Below are 25,798 nucleotides of genomic sequence, written 5' to 3'. Positions count from 1 at the left end.
TTGATATTTCAGCTGCTGCTGTGCCCCTGAAACGAGCCCCTGTGCCTGGAAATCCTCTAGGATGTGAGTGAATAGAGAAGGCTTACCTGATGTGCATATTTTATAAACCAAGGAGACATTTTAATGTGCTATAAAAAAACCAAAGTTACATATCAAATGTCAGAACTCAAAAGTTTAAAAATTAAGTCACATGTATATATACTTAAGAAATCACATTAACTAAAAAGGACACAATTATCCCTGAAATGGAGACAGGCCTGGAGAGTCTGGGTGGCTTCAGTCAGTTTGGCCCTCAATCTCAGAGCGTTCTCAGCAAACACCGGCATCCTCACACAGGCCCAACCGTCTGAGGCAACTGCCAGCTTGAAGCCCTAGGTTCAGGAACAGCCACATCTGCAGGATGTTCATGTGCAGGTTCACTAAGAAGTTCACTGAAGTCCAGCAGGATGAGTTCTCAGAGTCAGCTGAGCCGAATCTCCTTTTATATAGATGAGGAAACCAAGGTCCAAATACAGTTCAGAGTCACACAGTTACAATTAAAACTCATGCTCAGTCCACAGTTTTTTACACTAAAAACACTGGTCTACACACAGGTTTTCTTTACAGTGGGATGGGACCCAAGTTGCACCCTGAAGAATGCATGGCATAGAGGAAGCATACAGTGAGAAAAAAGGGCATTTCAGGCAGAAAGGAGAGAGTGAGTATGATAACACATCCAAGAGCGTTCATTCAACATTCATTAATCCACAAGCCCAACTCTGTGAGAAAGGATTATGGAGGGAAAGGCGAATCACCTGGTGTGGCCCAGACTCAGGACAAACAGGCAATACATAGGTAGCGTAGGTTAAGGCCTGACAGAGAAGGACTTGGAATATTCTAAGGCAATTTGGGGTATATTTTGCAGGCAGCAGGCAGTCAAAGGATTATTAACAATGGAATGGGTTTTATGAAGAGATTTAGGGGAAACTTAGATTAACTTCCAACTTGTTAAGTTAAAGCGACTATGGGACATCCAAGTAGGTGGGGATGACTAGCAGGGGCCTGATATGCACAGAGGTAATAAGGCGAGGTCTGAGGAATGGATAAAATAATTAAAAGACAGAGACCAGTCAATCAGTAAACATTCATTGCATGGCTTCTCTGCGTCTTAAGGCACAGAGAGAAGCTCAGATACAACAATGAACAAGACACATGGCGTCTGCCTCTTGGAGCTTATGACTGAACTGGAGAGAGATACTAAACAGCCACGACACATCTAAATGCTACAGAAGAAAAGCATAGGGTCTCTGAGCACTTAGAAAAAGCTGACCCAGCATGAGGGGTGGTGGAAAGCTTTCCGGTGCAAATGATGTTTGAACCAAACTCTGAAGGATGGAAAGGACTCACCTACATGGGGTGGAACAGAGTGTTCCAGGCAGAGAAAACAGCAGTTCAAATGTATGAGGCAGCAGGGAGGAAACTGGGGAGTGCATGAGAGGCATCAAGGGCACAAAGTGCAGGCAAAGACACCCAGGTAAGACTTGAGAATGGTTTACGGAGTCAAAAAGGAGATCAGTCTGGCTGCAGAAAACAATATGGGAGAAATAAAGTGAAGCAGAGAACAAGACCACATAAAGCAGTTCTTGACCACTAAGCCAAGACAATGAGGCTTACCACCAGCACCAAATTGAGAGGAGGGAGGGTGGGTGTAATCAGCAAGAGAAGCACATGATATAAACAGTACATAAATAGACCTGGATTTCCATGTTTGGATAACAGTTCAGGAAAAAAATTTTTCAGAAAACAGTGATCCTTTAAAAAAAAAAGTCAAATTATTTACAAGTATCAAACAAGCATAGTTAAATCTTACAAAAGTAACATATATATAAAACAAAATGGAGAAATACAACTAGTCACAGAAATAATGCAAAATGATAACCATTACTACTATACTACAAACACTCACAGCTCTTTACAAAGTCTATTATTAAGCAGTCATTGTTTAAATCTTCCTGATGTCAAAAGTACACAGATTTAGTTAAAGTTGATTCCATTACAAGTGATACTTTTATTGGTTCCTCACGTAGATGAAATTCAGTGTGCACCACTCTGTTATTCACCTGAAAGATAAAAGCACAAACTGTTAAAAAATGTGAAAAAATAACGTGAGGCCCTGAGCAAAAGCCTTCCAGTAAACCCCACGGAATGAGATGGCAGAATTCTGTGACTGCATCAGGAAAACCATGCAAGCACCATTCATGTCCCACCAAGTTCTTGGAACGCAGCACTGTGGGATGGAAAGAGCACTGGACTGAAGAGACCACAGACCTGGGTTCAGTCTCAACTTGCCCCTAGGTAATATCAAGCAAGATATTAACCCTTTCTGAGCCTTGGTAACTCCTGGTAAAATGAAAAGATTGGATGTTATGTTCAAAGTATCCAACAGCTCTGCAATTCCAGGGCTGGTTGTAAGTTCATCACTTTGCTATAAGTGCCTTTAATGCAAAGGCTGCATCATGCTCATTTTGGGACTTTCTTGCTGGCATCTACTCAGCAAATGCTTTAAAAATGAAGTGAACCAGGGGCTGACCCGGTGGTGTAGTGGTTAAATTCATGTGATCTGCTTCAGTGGCCCAGGGTTCACGGGTTCAGATCCCGGGCGCGGACCCACCTACTGCTCATTGAGCCATGCTGTGGTGGCATCCCACATACAAAGTAGAGGAAGATGGGCACAGATGTTAGCTCAGGGACAATCATCCTCAAGCAAAAAGAGGAAGACTGGCAGCAGATGTTAGCTCGGGGCCAATCTTCCTCACCAAAAAAAAAAAAAGAAAAAAAAAAGAAGTGAACCAATGAAGACTTACTGAACATTGGTCAGCAAACCAATTTTTCAGTTAGCATTAACTAAAATGGATTTCTATGTACAGTTGGTTAAATCTTTGTTATTATGTATCCCTAAGAGGCTGACAAGAAACTGTTTTCTTAAAAAGAGAAATTGAGCAATATAAAATATTTGGGAATATGGTTGGGATGACTGTCAAAATTGCCTGTAGTCCCTCCCTTTAACATTTCCCCAACAAGCTTACCTCAAATGAGGTGAAAAGGAGTTTTGAAAGCTGTTAAGCATCAAATGTAAAGTATTAACATTAAATATTTTTTTAAGGAAATAAGAATAGTTATCATACCTGGGGGAGGTGAGGAGTAATTAATATATAATTGTGGTTGAGAATGAACTCCAAAAGCCCTCTGCCTGGGCTGGAATGCCAACTCTGCCACTTACTAGCTCTCCACCTGAATAGTGGATGTGAATCTCAGTACCAACCTAGGGTTGTTGGAAGGCTTAAATGGATTAATATCTGTGAAGCACAGAGAGCAGTAACTGGCAGAGCGAGCAACACAATAAATGTTAGCGTTGCTTGTACTGTGCTCATTCACAACCTTTTCTAAATTAGCTCTCTTTGGGTATCAAACTCCCGGATTAAGAAGAAAATTACTCTTCAATCCTGATATGATAGGCCACTGTAATCGGGCCCTTCTCCAAACTACAGTTTGTGTATAAATCTGCTGCAATTCTTGGCCACTCATTCATTTAGTGAACATTTACTTTGGGCTACAAGCTGGGGAGAGAAACGTGAGCTAGCGCTGGTTCTTAAAGAAGCCCTCAGATCCTCCCCTCTCCTAGGGGAGCTGGGCCAGGCCAAAGCCGACTGCAAGGGTAGGACTACAGAGCAGGCAGGAACTTGCAAGCCCACCTATTATGCAACTCACTCATATTACCAATGATACAAAGTGTCACTATCAGTTTTTCTTGGCATCTGGCTCAGCCAGGTCTTCTGAACAATGCTGCCAAGTCATCTAAACTCACGATCAGCCCATTGTTTTCAAGCAACTTTTCAGTATCTCTCACGTTTTCACGGCTCTAGTCAATCTTCTCAGGAAAACGTTCTCATCAAGTGTGTTAGCTTTAGAGTGAATGGAGCACATGCTCACTTGGAATTTACTTACTTTGGTGAAAAAGTCAGCAATGTGCCACTTATTTCCATGCTGTTTAAAGACTTCAGTCATTGCTTCGATCATCACAGAGCCAGTGCGGGGGTGCCGTAAAGCGACATGGTCTACAAAGGAAAGACAAAAATATTCCATCCATTTTCCTCCTCTACTTGCAGCTAACTTGTTCTTTGACCCACATCTAAAACCAAGAAAATGGCTTTGAAGTGTGAATACAGAAACACTCTTGCATTAGCAGAGTGTGTCTGGGGCCACAACAGACAAGGGCACAAACAAAGGGAGCATCTGAGCCTCCCAGGGACCTCGTGTGACCAATACACATAACTTCTGCGGGGCATTCTTTTTATGTGCTTTTTTTTAAATAAAAGTTTTCAAATATTCACAAAAGTAGAAAGTAAAGCTTAACAAGCCCCAATATAATCATCCCTCAGATTCAACAGTTATCATCATTTTGCCATATTTGCTTCATTTGTCCCCTTCCTATTTTCTTGCTGAGCAAGATTCACCCTGAGCTAATCTGTTGCTAATCTGCCTCTTTTTGTATGCGAGTGGCTGCCACAGCACGGCCACAGAGAGACGAGTGGTGTAGGTCCGTGCCCAGGAACCAAACCCAGGCCGCTGAAATGGAGCACGCCGAACTTAACTACCAGGCCACTGGGGCTGGCCCAATCCCCTTTCTATTTTTCTATTGCTGACTTTTGCTATAGCATTTTAAGCTGAATACTCCCTAAATACATCTATATGGAATTTATTTTGGGATCTCCCAAAATTTACTGAAATTATTTTTATTATTAGATTAAAAAACATGTCTGTTTAGTGTGGAAATTCAATGGGAATATCAAAATTGTACCCTCTCATAGTAATCTGGATTGGAACAGAAAAAATATGGGTCATCTTCACAACTTCAGGGTAGGCAAAGGTTTCTTAGAAAAGCAAGAAGCATAAACCATAACAGAAAAAATTGATAAATTGGACTTAATCAAAATTAAAAACTTTTGCTTTTTGAAAGACATAATTAAGAAAATCAAAAGCAAGCCACAGATTGGGAGAAAATATTTTTAACACGTACCAAAGAAGGACTTGTATCCAGAATATACAAAGAACTCTTACAACTTAATAAGAAAACAAACAACCCAATACAAAATTGGGCAAAAGAAGATATATGAATGACCAATGGGTACATGAATAATCATCATTATTGGTCTCCCAGGAAATGCAAATTAAAATCACAAGGTGATACTATTATACACCCATTAGATTGTCTAAAATTTTAAAAACAGATCATACCAAGTGCTAATGAGGATGTGTAGCAACTGGAACTCTCGTACACTGCTGGTGGGAATGCAAAATAACACAACCCCTTCAGAAAAAAATTTGGCAGTTTCTTTAAAAGTTAAATATGTACCTACTATATGAACCAGCTATTCCAGTTCTTAGTATTTACCCAAGGAAAACAAAAACATGCTCAAAGACTTGCACACAAACGTTCACAGCAGCTTTATTTGTAATAACCAAAAACCAGGAAGAACTCAAATGTTCAAAACGTGAATGGATAAACAAATTGTTATATCCACATAATTGAATATTACTCAGAAATAAAAGGAAATGAACTATTGATAGACAAAACAGCATGGATGGATCAATCACAAAACCATTATGGTGTGTGGAAGAAAATACCATAGAACTGTGTACTTCTAGTTCTATAAAATTCCAGAAAACGTAATCTAACCCATGGTAACAGAGAGCGGATCTGTGGTAACCTAGGGATGGGACAGAGGCAGGGACGGATTATAACATGAGAAAACTTTTTGGGGTGATGGAAATATTTGCTTACCTTGATCATGGTGCTGGTGTCATGAGTGTATACTTATATCTGTTCAAATTGTATACTTGAAATGTGTACAACATACTTCAATTATACCTCAGTAAAGTTGTAAAAAAATCCACAGAACATATCTGTTTAGTGTGGGAACTATATGGGAATTTTAGTATTGCCCCTCAGAGTAAATCTGAGTTAGAAACACCACATCGCAAAGCTTGATAATCCATCTAGTCTAGTGTTCTTCAAACTGCAGGTTGTGGCCCAAGAATCAGTCAAGAAATCAATTTAGTAGACTGAAACCAACATTTTTTTATAACGGGATAGCGTGGGATATAACAGAAAATATTAAAGTGTCTCAAACGTAGTAAGGGCAAGTACTATTTTTAAAACTCGTATTTGTTAACATATTTATGTAAATGTATGTAACATTATAACGAACTACGCATTTTATCAATTCTAAGATTTCTTTTCACTTTAGCTTCTCTAAAATCTGGATGTGCTATATAATCTCTGCTGTGTCATAGATTAATTAGTAGCTTCTTGATGATACAAAATAATGGTATGTCCTACAATCAAGGCATTAGATTTGATGAAATACAACAGCTATTTCTTACTGTGGGTTATGGCAAATAACATTTGAAAGCCTCTGGCCTAAGGCAGTCTGCAACCTCTTTGAAGAATCAAGCGCCAATCAGCAAAACAAAAATCACGAGTAGCTGCCATGGATCTTATCAAATGAAAGATTATATATTTCTCCTCGCTTTGAAAATTATCAGAGATGCTAAGTCGTGGCCATGAGTTCAGTCCTTAGGACAGATTCTAAACGACTAAAAAAGTCTGATGAGTGAAACTGGAGAACTTTAGACTCTGGCTGAAAGCTAGTGTGAGCCCAGAGATTTACCAAACAAGGTCAAAAGATCACCAGGACTGGGATCCCTATACTTGCATTATAAAATCGTTTAGATAACTTTGGCCATGGAACATGAGCAACACTCACTCACAAGACTAAACACAAATAGCCAATAAACAGATGAAAGCATGTTGCTCTTTCTCTTGCACACAGGTGGCATGGCTTTGTCACAAACCAAGAATGACAAGCTCTAGGACTTGCCGGGGTCAGGTAGCTGGTATAAATGTCTATGGTGAGCGAGATGTCAGAAATCTGAGTTTTTATGTAAAATCTCCCAATTTTTAAAAGCACATATCTCCATTTTAAAATGTTTTAAATTCATTTTTTGAATAGATAATACATTCAAATGGTTTAAAATTCAAATTGCAAAAGGAATCTAGTGAAGTCTCCCTCCCTCCTTGTCCAATGCCCAAGAAAATCAAGGGTATCAGTTTCTTGTGCATCCTTTCAGATCTGTTCTATGTATGAAGAAGCTTATACATGTCTGAGTGTGTAACCACTCTCCTCCCAACCCCAGTAGCATATTATACATGCTGTTCCATGACCTGATTTTTTTTCACCAGTTCATCTTGGAGGTTGTTCATCATCAATACATAAAGAGCTGCTTCCTCTGTTACATAGTATTCTACTCTATGCTTTACCATAATTTATTTAAGTAGTCCCGTATGGATAGACATTTAGATGTTCCTAGTACTTTACTATAAAAAACAATGTCAATGAATTGAGCACATGTCAATCAGACATGTACTAAATACCTGGAAGATAAACTCCTAGACAGGAATTATGTGTGTACTTGTAATTTTGCTAGATAATGCCAAATGGTCCTCCAAAGAAGTGATACTAATTTATAGTCCCACCAGTAATTAATCTGTAAATTCTCTATCTCTTCACCAAAAGTACACATTCAAACTGTTTGATCTCAGCCAGTCTGATAGATTAAAAATGGTACTTCAATCTTGTTTAATAAACTTTCTTCTTATAAGTAAGGTTGAGCATCTTCTCCATGGTAACTGTGTTCCCTAGGAATTGTCAGTTAATAGCCTATACCCATTGTCCTATGCGTTATCGGTCTTTTGCCTATTGATTCACGTATTAGGAAAATTAGCATCTACCTGTGTGTTCCTCCTATTCTCTCCCTCCCCCATACAGAAACCACTAATCTTAATTTTGTATTTAGCATTCATCATTTTTAAAAATGTCATAGTTTTACCACATATATATGTATCCTTAAATAATAAAATGTGTGATTTTGCTTGTTCTAACTTTTTTTAAAAAAGACAAAACAAAACAAAACCAATTTCAATGTTATATTTCTAAGGCTGACCCTTTTTCTTGCATGTAGCTGTAGTTCTACTCCTTTGAGTCCACGATTTAGTCCACATCCCGAACTATTCTTGTTAAGATCCCCAATGACCTGCACATTTCTAAATCCAAAGGTTAATTCTCTGTCCACATCCTACGTGATCCATCAGCAGTGTCTGATATTGTCAGCCACATCTTCCTTCACGTGGCTTCCGGGACACCATACCCACTTGGTTCTCTCCCACATCAGCGGGCACACTCCTTCTTAGTCTCCACTGCTGATTCTTCATCTCAGCATTCTATACGTGCTGGAATAAGGCCTGTGACCCTATCCAGGCCTATGGCTTTAAATGACATTACAAGCTGATAACTCCCACATTTCTCTCTCCAATGCAGACCACTCACCTGATTCCAGACTTAAATAATCAACTGCCTTCTTAGCATGTCCACTGGGATGGCTAGTCACCATTTTAAAATCTTGATTTCCCGCCTCCCTCAATTCCGCTCTTCTTGGAGTCCTCCCAATGGAGGAAAATGGCAACTTCTTTCTTCCATTTGAAAAATCAGCCTGACATAGTACTTGAAAGATATACATTGCCTAGGCTCAAAATTGCAGCTCCATAGCTGTCTGATCTGTATTCTCTCCTGAAAATTTCCCCTCTCTACTGGATCATTCCATCAGCATCTGTGCTGCAGTACCGCCCACCTTAAAAACAAACAAAAGACTCCTTTGATCCCTCATCACCATCCAGACAGTGTCCCATTTGTTAACTCCCTCTATAGAAAAACTACATCAGTCTTAGCTACATTTGTTGTTTCCAATCCCTTTCTTCAATTCCTATCTCTCGAAAATCTTTAAATGTACAAAAAAGAACATAGAATAACGTAACAAACACCTGCGTATCCACCACCCAGATCTAACAAATACTAACGTTTTGCCATATTTGTTCCAGCTCTTCTTCTCTTGTGAGATATAGTTGAAGCCTCATTTGAATTTCCTCCCTGATTACTTTCTGGTCCCTCCTTCCCTACCCTCTCTGCCTCTACCAGAGACAGTCCCTATCACAAAGCTGTTGGCTGTTCTTTTTGCCCATATTTTTATACTTTTACTAGGTATATATTCAGTAATATTATTTTAAATATATATGTGTTTTAAATCTTTATATTCAAGGTACGCTATCTATATTATGTGACAACTGTCTTATCTTCATTCATTGTTACATTTAAAACTTCCCCACCACGATTCTTTTCAACTGCCGCACAGTATTCTACTGTGTGAATACACACTCCCAATGACTTTAGCTTTCCCTCCACTTCAATTCTCCCTACTGTAAACAATTTCAAAGAATCACCCATGTCAGAGTGAGCAAGTCATCCTGATTTGCCCACTTTGCTAGTTTTAACACTGAAAGTCCAGTATCCCAGGAAACCCCTCAGTCTCTAGCAAACTGGGACAGTGGGTCACTCTATCCCACATATACATGTGCCGAAGATTCTTTAGGGCAGAGGTTCCCAAACTCTCCCACTTCACAGTACCTTTAGTTCTCTGGAATTTTTTCACAGTGCTCCTAGGCCAAAACAAATAACTAAGAGTCCCATTTATTAAAGTAGTTAGGTTTAAACTTAGTATTTACATCCTGATAATTTATTGGCAATTTGGGGGAAAAATACCTACACAAATTGAAAGGAAAATATTTTTATTTTCTTCTTAAATAACCACAATTACCTACTAATGGGATGTGTGCACCTGTTGGGCACTGCACAACTTCTCGGCCTAGGATTCCACCATGGTACTTGCTTTTTATCTCAGCAAACTTCCAAAACCTAGCTACCCAACGATATGATATCATCGAAAAGAATGTCACATGATCTAACTTTTGAAACCTTAAACTACCCGAGCTAGCGGTTCACAGAATTAAGTATAGCTGTGTGACTTCACTGTGGCCCCCTGGTTTGGGGACCACAGCACTAGGGTATACACCCAGCAGTGAAACTGCTGGGTCAGAAATAAACATATTTTGAACTTTACTAGGTATCACACTTTGCTCTCCAAAGAGGTAGCACTAACTTGCTCTCATCAATGGTATATGGAAGTACCTGTTGCCCACATCCGCACACGTTATCTGGTACTGCCAGAACGTTTATGCATTGTCTGATGAGATAAAAATGGTAAGCCTAAAAGATTCATTTTAACACATATTGCAAGTTTTCCACATTGGACACTAGATACTTCAAATATCCCTCCAGCTATAAAACTTGATTCTTGATTAAAATAAAATTTTAATGCTATTCTGGGCTGATAGGAATTAATAGAAATCTCCAAGGCACCCTTTCCCTCCAAATGAGGAAGTTGAAACCCGAGCTAAGAGCAGAAAGCAAACAGGAAAAACAGAGCTGCACTGTGTTTAAGGGAAAACGTCTGTTATCATCACCTTTGGAAAGTAAAAGCTTTGAAGGTGTGCCTAGGAGGTAGGGAGAAGCACCTAGGATTCCTGCATCATCCCTGTGACCCTGAAGGGAGCTACCCCATCCAGGTTGCTGATACTCCTCTCCAAAGGAAGTATTCCCTATTTATGCCCCCAGGAGGACCACAGATTTGGATTCAACAAATGAACTAAGAGTTCAAACACACAAAGAAACATGACCATGAGTGACAGTCAACAGAAACAACCAAATGAGTGACCCCTAAAGACTTCAGGTGTTAGAAGTTATCAGGTACAAAATACAAAATAACTGTGCATGAAACGTTTAATGAAATAAAAGATGGAATCGCAAGAAGGAACAAGCCAAGATCCTGTCAAATAATCAGCCAGATTTGGGTGTAAAATGAATTTACCACCCATAAATCTTCCTTAAATGAATTTCCAAAGGAAATCTAAAGGAAGAAAGAAAATGACCCCAGAAAAATGGTCTAAGATTCAGAAAGGAATAGAGAACAAAGAAAATGGTAAACACGTGGGTAAATATAAACAAACATAGACTGTATAAAATATTACAATAATGTTCTAATTTGTGGGATTTTAAAAAAGGGATAAGCGTTACCTAGAATAGTGTTTGCCACCCTGGTACATGACAACATATTTGATAAAAATGTGTTGGATTAATGTCTTAATTCAGAAGAAAATCAGGGAGAAGTGGAAGGAGTTTAAGAATACATAAATACTTTCACATAAATAAAGAACATTAAGCAAGATACAAAAAATAAAGGGTAGAAATAAACGTTAAACAAAAGCAGCACTTAAGTGTGGAAGATGGTGATGAGAAAGTGTTCTAAGTTTCCTTGTGTCATCAGGGAGTAAGAATAAGCTTTTCTACTAACTTTAGACTAAGTACATGTGTAAAATTTGACAGGTAACCATGAGAAGAAAAGATATGGAATGTACACCTTCAAAGTGAGCAGGGGGAGAAAATGCAAGAATGACAATCTAAACTCATAATCAGTGAAAAACAAGAGCAATAAAGGAGGAAAAAAAAGCAAAGAATGGGGCCAGCCTGCTGGTGTAGTGGTTAAATTCATGTGCTCCACTTCAGCAGCCCGGGGTTAGCAGGTTTGGATCCTGGGTGTGGACCTATGCACTGCTTATCAAGCCATGCTGTGGCAGGTGTCCCACATATAAAATAGAGTAAGATGGGCATAGATGTTAGCTCAGGGCCAATCTTCCTCAGCAAAAAGAGGAAGTTTGGCAACAGATGTTAGCCCAGGGCTCATCTTCCTCAGCAAAAAGAGGAGGATTGGCAACAGATATTAGCTCAGGGCTAATCTTCCTCACCAATTAAAAAACAAAAAAAAGCAAAGAAAAATAGGACAAATAATACAAAGTAAAATGGTAACGATGCAACTATATCAACAGTCACAAATAAAGATAAGTTATCCTAACTCACCAGTCAGAAAGGTTAATAGAAAAAAGTCTAAAGAATATATACCAGACAAATATAGACCAAAAGAATACTAGGGTATCTATATTAATATCAGACAAAACAAACTAATACAAAAAAACCACTATTTGGGATAGCAGGTTCACCAAAAAATGATTAAAATACTTATTTCACCACGAACTGTAACAATTCTAAAATCATATGCCTCTATACTACAGTTGCCTCAAAATATATAAAGAAAACAAAAATAAACAATAGAACTACAGAAGAAACCGACAAACCCACCATCATAATGGGACATAGTAACACATTATCTCAATTATTGGCAGGTCAAGCAGACAAATTTAGTACAGACATAAAACATTTGAACAACACAGTTAAGCTAAATTAATAGAAATATATAGAACCCTGCACTCAAGAAGTGGAGAGCATATATTCTTAAGCATATACATAATATTTATGACAGTCCGAGAGCCATTAAAAAATTTACTATAGACCAAGACATAAACCAAGTTTCAACTGATTTCAAATTGGTATCATAGTCAATATTCTTTCTCAGTTCATGGCACAAATAAACTAGATATCAATAACAAATGGATAAATTTTAAAATCCCAACACCAGAAATTTAGAGATGTATTTGTAAATAAGTAATGCGTAAAACAATAATGGAAATTCAAGAATTCTTAGAACTGAAGGATAAAAACGTTACACATTAAAATGTGAGGGTTACAGTAAAAGCAGTACTTAGAGGGGAAAGATAGCTTTAAAAATGCTTATTTTTTAAAAAGGTAGAAAATAATAAGCCAAGTACCTAACTGAAATAGTTGGGAAAAGAAGAGTAGAATAAACCCTCCAAAATGGAGAAAAATTGAAATAAGAGCCAAAATTAATGAAATCAAAACTAAACATATACTAGAGAGGATTAACAAAACTAAAAATGGGTTTTTAATAAAAAAATACACCACGGGCAAGATTGATCAAGAATAAAAGAAGGAAGCCACAAACACTAGACATAAAGAAGAGAACATAACCATAGAGATTTCACATGATTAAAGATACAATGAACTCTATGCCAAGAAATTTGAAAATAAATTCTTATTTTTCTCCCATGGAGAAGCCAGTTTTCCCAGCACTATTTATTGAATGGCCCATTCTTTCACCATTGATTAGTAATGGCTCCTCTGTCACATATCTAGTTTCCCTATATATTTGGTTCTACTTCTAGGTTCTCTGTTTGACCCCAATGGCCTATTTGTCTATACATAGGCGGACACACAGAGTTTTTGTTATTGCTTTACACTAAGCATTCATATCTGACAAAACAAATTCTCTCAAATACTGCGTAGCTCACTCTCTCATGTCTTTCAAGTCTCTACACAATGATCAACTTCTCAGTGGGGACATCTCTATACCTCTCTTTTTAGAAACTACAGTCTCCACGCCTACCCCTCAAAACTCCATATCCCCTGTTTCAGCATTATTTTTCTCTATAGCACTTAGCACCATCTAACATATTTTATGTTATTTTTGGTAAACTTTTCATTGAAGTTGGTAACCATCATAGGGAAAACTGTGCAAAGCATAAGGGTATATAATAGCTCAGTAAATTTTCATAAAATGAACACACTCACATAACTGGCACCCTCATCAATAAACAAGATGGTACCAGCACTGCATCTTGCCCACTCTGGTCATGACCACTCCAAACACTCTGCACCCCCAAGAGTAAGCAGTATCCTGACTTTCGAACTTTATACAAATGGAATCATAAACACAGTATCTGTTTTCTCTCTGTGTTTATTGTCTTTCTCCCCAACTAGAATATAAGCTCTGCTGAGGCAGAGATTTTTAGCTCTTTTGTTCAATACTGAATCTCTAGCCCTCAAACATAAAGAGACCAGCACATAGTCAAAAAATTCATTCATTCAACAAAATTGGAGCACAAGGTTCCTTGTCTTGATCCTTAACTGTTTCAGAATAATTTTATTATTAGTTTGTCAAATTCTATGAAAAAACGCTTTGGAACTCAATTTATAGATTAATTTGGAAAAAAACTGTCATTTCTATGGTATTGAAATTTCTATCCATGAGCATGGTATTTCTCATCATTTATTCAGGTCTTCCTTTATGTCTTGTAGGAATGTTTTGTAATTTTCTCTAATAAAATTCTTGCTCATCTTTTGTTAGTCATTTCTAGACATCACTCACTAAAGCAAGAAAAATAATATGGTATCTTTTTCTTTTCTATTATATTTTCTAAGTGATTACTGCTACTGTTTTCAACACTACTAATTTCTGGAATACTATTCCTTATACCTTTTTCTTATGTTAATGCATTAGCTAGGACCACCCACGCCATGTTAAATAGTAGGGGTGATAGTGGGTATGCTTGTCTTACACTTAATTTTTAAAAATTTTTACAGTTTTATTAAAGTATAATTTATAATTGATAATCATCTGTACATATTTTAAGTTTAAAATTTAATAAGTTTTCACATATGTATACTTCCATGAAACCATCACCAAAATTAAGATAACAAACATACCAATCAATCCCCTGCATTGTCCTCGTGCCTCTTTGTAATCCTTCCCTCCCACCTCATCCCCATCTCCAAGCGCTATTGATTTGCCTTCTGTTGCTGTAGATTAGTTTGCATTTTCTAGAATTTTATATACATGGAATCACACAGTATGTATCTTGTTTTGCCTGTTTTTTTTCAGTCAGCATAGTTATTTTGAGCTTCATCTATGTTGTAGCATGTATCAGGAGCTCATTGCTTTATTGCTGAGTCGTATTCCATGTATGATATACCACGATTTGTTTATTCATTCACCTGTTGATGGTCACTTGGGTTGTTTCCTGTCTTTGACTATTTCAGATAAAGCTGTTATGAACATCCATGTGCAAGTCTCTACAAGGCCACATGCTTTCACCTCTCTTGGGTAAATAACCAAGGAGTGGAATCTTATATCTAACTTCAATGGGGACATTTTTAATGTCTCACCATTAAGTATGTTTCATTTTACATTACTGTCCTTATTTTCCTTTGCTTCCATTTCTTCACTCATATTTCATCTTGAATTACATATACATATATTTGTAAACTACTTTAATCCTTTTCAAGGAAAGTCAAGATAAAAACAGCTAAATAAATGTCCTTGACCACTTACTTCTATCTTCTCTACATTTTTCTGTTTCCCTTCATGAGTGAATCAAGTCCACCCTTTCAGTACGAAAGATTTTTATTATTAGAAATAGTATTAGTAATAATAATGATAATAATGTTATTAGCATATTAGTAATAACAGTAGCTAACTTTTTTTGTATTTATTATGCCAGTTATTATGATAAGCACAACATCTGCATTACATAGTTTAACTTACATGACATAAGTAAATTTTATCATTCTTGTTTTACATGAAGAAACTGACATATCTAGAGGTTAAGAAATATTGAAGGTCACAAAGATAGCAAGTGGCAGAGCTAGCTTTTGGTCCAACATCTTTTTTGTATGACAGCCAATGATCTTAGTTACTATGTGATACTTTGCTAAGAGGTTAGCGCCTTCCTAGAAGACATGAATAGTAAGATGCCAACCTGCCATCTCTGAAAGTGAAACTTTTATTTTTCTTTTCTAGGAAGATTGGCCCTGTGCTAACATCTGTTGCCAATCTTCCTCTTTTTCTTTTTTCTCCCCAAAGCCCCAGAACACAGTTGTGTGTCATAGTTGTAGAGTTGTAACTCTTCTATGTGGGACGCCGCCTCAGCATGGCTTTGATAACCAGTGAGTACGTCTGCACCCAGGATCCGAGCCAGTGAACCCCGGGCCACCAAAGTGGAACAGGCGAACTTAACCGCTATGCCACCAGGCTGGCCCCAAAAGTGAAACATTTTTTGAAGGGCGATGGGTGGATTAATAAACATTTCTCCTTATATATGTCAATTTGTAAAGCACAGATAACTTTTTTAAAAGATTTAAAAAGTCATTAGGAATAACCTAAACCCTCTGGAAGAATGTGTATCTCACTGTCATCTACCCTCACTGTCTTACCTGCCTGGGTGGGATAGATGATGAAATAATCACTGAATGTAGGCAGCCTCCTCTTCTCTGATATGTCATCAAAGTCCATGGGTTCATCATCCGTTTCGACACCATTATCTCTTCTCTCTGTTTTTTGAGGAATAAAAATACAAATTACAACAATATGCCACTGACACCAGTAACCCTTAATAAAAGTCACAACAAGCTTGTATCTTCACAAGAGAGAAAAATATCCACAAAAGCTATATAAGTCAGATGTTAGTCCCATAGCAACCTGAAATCACATGGATGGTGGACCATCCCTTGGATATTGCATACATCTCTCACAGAACTTGAGGCTCCCCGACCTACCTCATGAAGTTAGCAACTTGAACCCTTCCTTAGCCTAAATTAACTATTCTATCCCAGGTTAAGATTTCCTTCCACCCCTTCCTCCCAGCTCAAAGTCCCTAGTATACTACACGACTAAAGTTACATCAGCTAAGGGTCCTCTAATTTAAAATAAATAAATAATTTTTTTAACTTGCTTTTTTTCTCTCAATCATCAATATGAGAATTTCTTAGAAATAGGACTATTATAAAGAAGTCTCCACTTACCTCCTCTGCAGGCCTGGATTATAAAGATTTTCGGTTTCTCTTGAAGTGCTGGACAATTTTTATTGTTAAACATTTCAAAAATGTCTTCCAGGCTGACTCTTTCATCATCTTTCATTTTAATAAAGCCTTTTTCTCCATGGGACATGAGAGTAACAAGACAACAGCCAATTTCGTCTTTAATTTCATTCAGTCCATCACGAAATGATGTTATTTTTCCAAGTAACTCCTGTGAAATAGGATAACATATGAAAAAGAACTGGAGGTAGGAAAAATCAGAAATACTAGAGACTGCCCCTTTACAAGGTGATCTGATGAGATGATAAGTATGGAAATACGTATATCTCTAACAGGGGAAGTATAAGGTAAATATTAGTTCCTTACTTTCACTTTCCTTTTGGTTGCTCTCAGAATTCGTAGGATTTCTTCCTGTGCCACTGGTTCTTGTTTGACAAAATTATGAGATTTCTGATTCTCTACCACAAAATACAACAGAATTATAGCTCCCCAAATGGTTAATGTATTTAAATTTTATATTAACTTATTTTATATATAAAAATCACTTTATAAGTAAGCTAGAAATGGAAGGGAATGGAGGAGTCTACCCAATAATATACACCTGCCAGAATCTATGAGGAGATGTCATCAGAATCAAGCCCACTAAAAAGAGAAGCAAGGCAGGACCGGCTGCTTTCTCTGTTCCTATACAAGTTGTAACAAAGATCCTAACCATGTCAATAAAGTAAAAATTAAATGAAGTTCAAATACTGGAAACAAAGAGCCAAAACTCATTATTTACAGATAACACAACTATCTAGAAATATAAAATAATCAATTAAAAACTATTAGAACTACAGATCAGCAACTCGACCAGATACAAAGATCTATAGCTCCCCAATTACCCAGCAATAATCATTTAAACCACATAATGGAAAAAGAAATGTCATACATGGTTACACCAAAACTAAAACAATACCTAGGAATAAACCTGAGAAGAAATGCACATCACCTAAATGAAGAAAATGATAAAAAAAACTTTAGTGAAGAACATAAACAAACCATGACATGCCAATGCTTCTGATAGAGATGACTCAATACTATTAATTTGCCAATTCATTCCCAATTAATCTCAGTTCAATGGCATGTCAATCAAAATGCCAAAAGATTTCTGTGGAGCTTAACTAGATTATTCTCAAGGTCATAGAGAACAAATAATGCTCAAGAATAACCAAGAACATTCAGAAGCAAAAAACAAAAACCAAAACAAACCCAATGAGAGGGGATAGGTCCTATTAGACATCAAAATGTACTACAAAATCATGGTGAATAAAACAGTGATATACCAGCAAAAGTACAAGCAAATATATGAACAGTATATTTGAGAATCCAGAAATTGATCCAAGTATATATAGGAATTTAGAGTTCATGATAAAGGTGGAATTTCAAATATGTGGAGTAAGGATGTATCATTCAATAAATGTTGAGAAGACTGACCATCCATTTGGAAAGAAAGTTAGACCTCCTACCCCACACAGTTCCAAAAATAAAATTCCAGAGAGTAAAAAGTAAACCTTAAACTATAAAAAATTACAGAAAAATAATTTAAAAATTTTAAAATTGGGAAGGCATGGGGTCTAATCAAGACATAAACCAAGAAGCCGATAAACAGAAAGATTGACAAGTTTACTCACAAAAATTAAAAGACTTCCATATGACTTAAGACAACAAAAGTCAAAAAGCAAGTAACAGGGTAAGAGAAAAATATCTGTGCTATATTTGTAAATGAATAATGTCCAGGAAAATAACTACAGAATAAGAACAAGAAAAAGAAAATCCAGTAGGAAAAAGGGCAAAGGATACAAACAGGTAATTTATACAGAAGGAAAAAAATGCCAAAGGATGTTCAACCAAACTAATACAGTTGTGCATCGCTTAATGATGGGGATACAGTCTGAGAAATGCATCATTAGGTGATTTCATCATTGTGCGAACATCATAGAGTGTACTCAGACAAACCTAGATGGTATAGCCTACTACACACCTAGGCTACATGGTACTAATGTTATGGGACCACCGTTATATATGCAGTCTGTTGTTGACTGACACATCGTTTTGCAGAGCATGACTACAATCTGCAAAATGAAACTTAAAACAGCAAAATAGTTTTGCCGGTAAGATTACTGAATATATACAAATAAATGTGGACAGGATGTAAGAGAAAGAGCCTACTTCCTGACCCTTAGGGGAATAAATCAAAAGAACATTGGCAATATCTTCCATCTGAATGGAAAGGACTGGATTAAAAATCACGTATTGTGGAAGAGATTCTGGTACAATCCTTGGGAAGAACGAAGGAGTCTATTTTTAGCTTTGAAATAATAAAACCTAACTTTACTGAGCACTTACTATAAGCCAGCTAACATTCTGAGATCTTTTATACGTAGCAGCTGACTTCATCCTCACAACAGCCTTACAAGACAAGTTACTATCATCACTCCCATTTTAGAGATAAGAAAGTAGTCAATTTAAGGCAGGGTTTCTAAAACTATTGCACTATTGACATTTGGGGCGAGATAATTCCTTGCTGTAGGGGCTGTCTTGGGCATTGTAGGAGCATCCCTGGCTTCTACGCACTAGATGCCAGCAGCACCCTCTAGTTGTGACAACCAAAAATGTCTCCAGACACTGCCAAATGTCCTCTGGGGGACCAAATTACCCTAGGTTGAGAACCAGATTTAAGGTAACAACTAGTAAAAGACAGGATTCCAACTCTGGCAGTCCATGCTGCACTCATAGCCCTTCTGCTATGCTGTTCCTTGATATTCATTAGCAATGACTCCAGACATCTATGAAGGGCCTTCCTATGTTATTGTCCCCATATAAGGGCAGGTGTAGGCCATGACTCAACTAGGGTCAAAGAGGTCAAACTGGAGTTCCCACCCAACCAGCACCACCACTCTTCCACCTTATTTTTTTCTGTGTCATCTAGTTAAGTCACAATGCAATTCTACCCAGGGCTCTCAGACCCCCTTCACCCCTCCCACAGTTCCAAGTGAGTCCCACAAGGACTCAAAGTCCCTGGGCTCTGATGCTGCTGGAATTCCTCTGGCCTGACCTCTCAAAGCTGCTTCCTTGGTCTTCCCTGCTCCCAAATGCTCTGGACCTTGCCCACCGTGGACTCACGGCTTGTCCTCGGGCCTCCTTGCCTGTCTTGCTTAGGACACCATCTTGGGTTCCCTTCCCTCTTCAACTGCAGCCCTAGCCAGGAATGGAGCCCCAGAGGTCCCTGCTTGACTGGAAGGGGAGCTGGGGTATCACACACTGAAGATCACAAAAGCATCAAGAATTTCATCAGGACATACATGTCATTGCTCAGCAGGTCCTGGTTCTCGCCAGGTACTAAAACCCAATTTGAAAAAAAAGAAAAAGGAAAGTTATAAAATCCAAGTTATAATTTTTCATTTCTGATTTTAATTTGTTACCATTTTGTCAGGATCGATGCAGGATGTATGTTCGAACTGGCACTGACCAAGCCATTCCTTCATCAGCACGATGTCCCGGTGAGCCCCGGGCCTGTTCCTCTTCACACACATGAGGAAAGCCTTCCGTCTGCCACTCAGGTCATAACGGTCCTGTTTGCCAGGAAAGCCAAGAAACAATATTCAAACCAAACCAAGCTCAGAAATCCAAATATGCCATATATATGAAACAACGAGTTTTTTCTGGTATTAATGGTGAGGTTTTCCAGTTCAAATCAGGGGAACAACACTGACTGCCTCTCTTATCAGTTCTGGAAGGGGAGTAGGGGGAAACCATGACTTGATTTATAATTCTTTCAAACACCTTTCTCAGACTAGGACTAATAGGCCAATCTCATTTTTAAATTCCTATATATAGCCATAACTACTGGTTTAAGGAAATACAGCAAATAGAGGAAAATGGTGAATGACAACATGGGCTGCAGTCAGCAAATCCAGACTATGAGACATGCTACAGGACACATAACCTGGTTTCTTCAACAAATAAACAAGAAAAAGGTTAAAGAAGGGAGAAGTATCATAAATTCAGAGTCTTAAGAGACAAACTAATCAAATGTCATTGTGTAGACCTTGTTTGAATCAGAATCCTGATTCAAACAAACCAACTGTAAAAGACATAGGAACCAGCCAAGAAAATCTGAATACTAACTGCATCTTTGCCAAGATTAAGGAACTTGTTTTTAGGTAAAATAATGGTATTGTGGTTATGTTTTGAAAAAAGTCTTTCTCAGAGATACATATCAAAATATTTGTAGATAAAAGTGATCTGATATCTGGATTTGCTTTAAAATAATTGGGTGGGGGGAGCAGATGAAACAAGATTGGTCATATGTTGCTAATTGTTGAAGCAGGGTGATAACAGTTGGGCTGGAGTTTGGAAGATTCATTTTTCTATTCTACTTTAGTATTTGTTTAAAATTTCCATAATTAAAACTTAAAAAAAAAAATCTTGCAGCCAGCAATTTATGTAGTTGCCCAAGGCCATACAATCGTCATTTAACCCCCAGTGCCTCACCCTCTTTGACTTGTAAATTGGAGATAAAAAAAAGGCCTACCTCATTTGATTAATGTATGCACCGTGGTTTTAACTGGCTAATGTTTATCTTTTAGTATTATAACGATCTGAACACTTGAGACAACCACAGAGATAGCGCCCTTTAACCAAACAGGACCAGCACAAAAAAAGGTTCAAACGGTGGCTAAATATTATCTTTACTAACCGGTGTGTAGTGTTGGAGTAAGAGAGAAAATATTTACCATTTCACCTTCCACACAGTCATAGCTTCTCTTTAGAATCTTGCTTGGAATCACTGGATGAATTTTCATGAAAAGAGAATAAAAGAGAAAAAGAGCATTACTTTTTTTTCCTCATTTTTTTCTTTCTAATCAATATCTGCTGTTGTGCCTGTTAACAGGAAGTCCTCCCAAGGAATTCAGTTGCCTCTTAGGTTTTTGGGTCAGCAGGTTCAATCTCACTTTAGAACAGGTTCCTTGGATTATGAACACCCTCTCTCAAACTCATGAAGTGGGAAACTTCAAACAGAATTCCCTTAGATCCCAGTCAGGTTCAAGGGCAGAAAGACCCAGGCCAGGGATAAAAAGGACAAGGAGTAACTAACATCACTGCATATGCATTTCCTGAAGAGGAGACCATGGCACCAATAAAGGGAAAGATGAAGTAAAGGACTATACTTCTTCTATTTAACATAATCTCTTAGCATTCAATTCAAATATTTATTGGGTACCTACAGTGTGCAGTCATGATATTGTGTAGTTTGGATGATTCTGGAAAAAAAACCACTTTGCCAACAGCAAGAGACTCACAGTCTAAAGGGGTGATAATAAAAGAGTGATACATAAACAAGGAAGTCCTGAGGGACAAGGAGAGAAGTGCTGCGCAGGTGCAGTAAAGGGAGAATCAAGGGCTCCATGGGGCCGGATTCTGCCTACAGGCCAGGTTTTGTGGGCGATTACAGTTGTCATCCATTACAAATCTAAGAAAAATCAGCAACATACCTCAAAACTCAACCAGATCATAAGCATGCTGAGGACAGAGACCAGCGACGGTACATTTAGTGTCTACCTCAATGCCCCGCATACAAGGGCTGCTTCCTCTCTCTCTCCACTCTCCCTCTCTCACACTCTCTCACACACACTCACACACACATTCATACACACACATTTATTAAATTTAGCGGGGAAAGCCCTAACCTTCCTCAACCTGTTCCATACTGCATTTCTTGATCGTAAGCCACATCTTCCCAGATTTACGGCAAATGGTCTAACGGCGTGCAAGAAGAGGGGCCCCACCCCCACTGCCAATCAACATACCCACTGGAGATGTAGCAGTGGGGATTCCAACACTGGGTTTCTCACTGCATCGTCTAAAAACTTCCCACATCATAATCACTTGGAGGTACTTGTTGAAAATGCATCTCAGGCCTGCTGAGTCAATCTGATTGCTGAGCCCACCCCAAAAGGAACTGGTAGATCCAGGGGGCTACTCATCGACTGGTCACTCGGATTCCGTGCCTGGGAAGGCGACTCTCCTGCCCGCTTACCCCCGGGCTCCCCCCTCCCGCCGCGCGTTCACTTGGTCCCTCGACGCCCGCACCCTCCTTCCTCTGCTCCTCCTCCCCCAGCCAAGCCCCGTCCCCCGCCGCTAATCTGGGCGCCGGGCCGCCCCTCAGGACCTGCCTGGGAATCCCCGGGGCGGAAGGGCCAAACCGCGCTCTCACCCAAGCCCCCTCCCCCAAGTTGTCCCCCACAATGTCCGGGAATGCCCTGGCACCCGGCAGTCCGCGCGCTCACCGATGCCGCCTCCCCCCAGTTGTCCCCCGCAATGTCTGGGAATGCCCGGGCACGGAGCAGTCGCGCGCTCACACATGCCCCCTCCCCCTAGTTGTCCCCGCCAATGTCCGGGAATGCCCGGGCACGGGGCAGTCCCCGCGCTCACCCGGGCCGTCGTCCTCAGCGGCCGCAGCGGCGGCGTTCTGCCAGCTGGCCAGCAGGTCGGCGCGGCGTAGCTGCTCCAGCACCTTGGCGAGGACGCGCGGCGCGGCCCTCAGGTAGTAGTGCTTGGCGAGGAGGCGAGCCAGCCCCGACGCGCTGCCGCCCTCCAGCTCCAGCTGCAGCGGGCTCACGCGCGGCTCCTCGTCCACTGTCTTGAGGATGACGCGGAAGCTGCGCAGCTCTTGCGGGGACAGCACGTCCAGAGTCTCCTGCAAGCGGCTCTGCAACTCCTCCATGGCTGGCGTGATCTTCGCAGGCACCTGGAGGCCGTCGGACCCCGAGCGCCGGCCGCCCCCCATGCTGCCCTCCATTGTCACCTAGCGATGCTGAAGCGCCCGAGCCTGAGGGACCAACCCAAGGAGGTCTCAACCCTGCGCGCCGCACACGCCTCCCGCTTCTCCTCTTTGTTTTGAAAACCGGAGGCGTTTCCGCTTGTCTGCTGGCAGGCAGGCTGCTGCGCCTGGCTGCTCCCGCCTTTCGTCCCCTCGGGCCCCGCCCCCGCCCCGAGCCACGCCCCGCATCCGAGCCTCCGCGTTCCCGCTACCGCTCCCGCTCCCGCCCCCGACCCCGCCGCATCCCAGAGGCTCTGCTCTCCCTGCCATAGAAACCCGCTCCAGTTTAACCCCTGGAGCCCGGGTCGGGAGAGCTGAGTGGTGAATCTGGCCCTGCAGGGCTCCTCCGTGGTGCTCAGCCTTGCCTGCGCGTTAGCATCACCTGGGGAACTTTTAAAACTCTTGGTGCCCAGGCCACAATCTAAGCTGATTACAGTAGAATCTCTGGGTGGCAGACCCAGGCATCAGTTAAGCTCTCCAGATGATTCCAATGTGCAGGCAAGTTTGAGAACCACTGATCTTAGACTCCAGAGTGTTTATCAGCTACCCAAGCCAGCGGTTCCCAAGGAGCGGGAAGAACTTGGAAGCTGAAATAAGACCTAGAGGTTGTTGCATTGAGCCAGCTTTTTCTGTAGAGGGCATACTGACAAAAGCTGAGATTTGAGAATTTGATGTCAGCAATAAGTTAGAAATGCACACTGCTCAGCCTGGGGGGCGTGGAAGGGGCGTTGCCTTGCTGAGCAAATCTCAGCTTTGCGACCCCCACCCCCCCCCCGTTATTATTGCTAGATTCCCTGACTTGATTGAGCCCTCAGGAACTGACTCGAATCGTGGTTTGTCTCAGACTCACCCTTTCGAACAGCTGATGAAAGAATCTCAGGACCTCCTTTGAATCCTGAGTCAAATAAACCAACTGTAAAAAATCATTTTTGAGACAATCAGGGAAATGTGACTATGGGCTGGGTATTGGATGATATGCAAAAAATTTTACTTTTTCGCCATGGGAAAACAACATTGTAGTTATGTTAGAGAAATGTCCATCATTTTTAGAGATGCATATTAAGTGACGAAGGGTGAAATGGTGTGAGGTCTGAGATCTGCTTTTAAAAGCTTCATAAAGGAAAGAAAAAAGTTGGGGGAGAAGAAAGACAAGCAAGAGGGACAAAATCCTGATAATTGTTCCACCTGGGTGATGTGACTGAAGGGCCAATGTACCATGTGCTCTACTCTCCTGATTGTTTGAAAAATTTCATAACATATTTTTGTAAATTGAGTATAACGGCAGTTTCAAAGCTTTGCTTCTGTCCTCTTTTGGCTCATGCTTTACTAAGCCTTATCTCTAGTCCCCAGATGACTATTTCCTCCCACAAAGCCCCGCCACTAAGTAATTTGCTTTGTCTGAGGCAGCCAAAATGAATCAATCAAAAAAAAAAAAAGGGGCACTGGGTAATGTTCCCAAAGCCAGCTGAAGCTCACTAGCCACTTCCTTCTGAACTGTAATACTCATACACGTGGGAGACGGCAGGAGAGGAAGAAAAAATTCTTGGGACTTGGCAAATGCAGACTCCAGGGCCACTTGCCTCTGGAGTCAGAGTTCACAAAGGCAAATTTCAGTTTTACCCCATGTTTAGAGAAAATTAGACTATTTCTCCAAATCTTATGATTATTTACCCCAAAAAGAACAAATGAGGGGCACAGAAGGGGACTGTAGTGGCCAAAATTCACCAACCAAGTATAAGGTGAGCAAATCTGTGTTGGGTGAAGCCTACACCTCTGGGCCTCATCTCTGTCCCCCCACCCCCAGGCCCTCCCCCTGGGCCATCACTGGCATTAGTCTCCCACTGACCAAGATGAGGGTCAAAGGAGACTGAAGAGGCCCTGAGAAAGGACCTGAATACCCTGCCTCAGAGTCTAATTCTTAGGACACAGCTACTTCATCCATTGTCTGTGTAACCTGCCTTCCCTCACTCCTGGCCCAGCACACCATTTCCAGTGCTCAGTGCTCCCCTGCTTTCCCCAGCACAAGGCCTCACACATATGTCACCAAGCACTGGTAGCTTGGGTGCCACTATGAGATTAGGATCCTTTGTCCTCTCCCATACTCCTCCCCATATTATTTTGAATAGGGCATTTTAACCTAAAACCTAAAGTATAAACTTAATTTAAACTTACAAATCATTAAACTTAATGTGTGTCATAGGTTAACTTGTGTCCCCCATAAAGATATGTTGGAATCCTAACCCCCAGTTCCTATGAATGTGACCTCATTTGGAAATAGGGGTCTTTACAAATGTAATCAAGTTAAGATGAGGTCATTCTGGAGTAGGATGGGCCCTAATCCAACGACTAGTGTCTTTAAAAGAAGACAGAAATTTGGACA

General features: G+C 40.0%; 1 protein-coding gene across 2 annotated transcripts; it reads right to left on the bottom strand.

Moving 5' to 3' along the window:
• Positions 1 to 376: 376 nt before the first annotated feature.
• On the bottom strand, positions 377 to 23,507 carry LOC101408944 (caspase-14-like). Of its 2 annotated transcripts, XM_087430761.1 has the most exons (8): positions 23,031 to 23,507; positions 21,332 to 21,384; positions 20,018 to 20,167; positions 16,920 to 17,009; positions 16,539 to 16,764; positions 15,951 to 16,067; positions 3,985 to 4,094; positions 377 to 2,099 (listed from the first exon to the last, which is right to left on the bottom strand). In XM_087430761.1, the coding sequence occupies exons 1-8, from the start codon at positions 23,395 to 23,397 to the stop codon at positions 1,998 to 2,000; spliced, it is 1,215 nt and encodes a 404-aa protein (XP_087286887.1). In that variant the 5' UTR covers positions 23,398 to 23,507; the 3' UTR covers positions 377 to 1,997. The 2 variants fall into 2 exon arrangements, with proteins under 2 accessions (XP_087286887.1, XP_004419595.1); XM_004419538.3 differs by lacking the exon at positions 16,920 to 17,009 and having other exon boundaries at positions 23,031 to 23,506.
• Positions 23,508 to 25,798: the final 2,291 nt, after the last annotated feature.

The sequence above is a fragment of the Ceratotherium simum genome, chromosome 5 (assembly GCF_057802395.1).
Source record: "Ceratotherium simum simum isolate JZ-2026a chromosome 5, ASM5780239v1, whole genome shotgun sequence".
NCBI lineage: Eukaryota > Metazoa > Chordata > Mammalia > Perissodactyla > Rhinocerotidae > Ceratotherium > Ceratotherium simum.
This window is presented reverse-complemented; position numbering and strand designations above follow the sequence as displayed.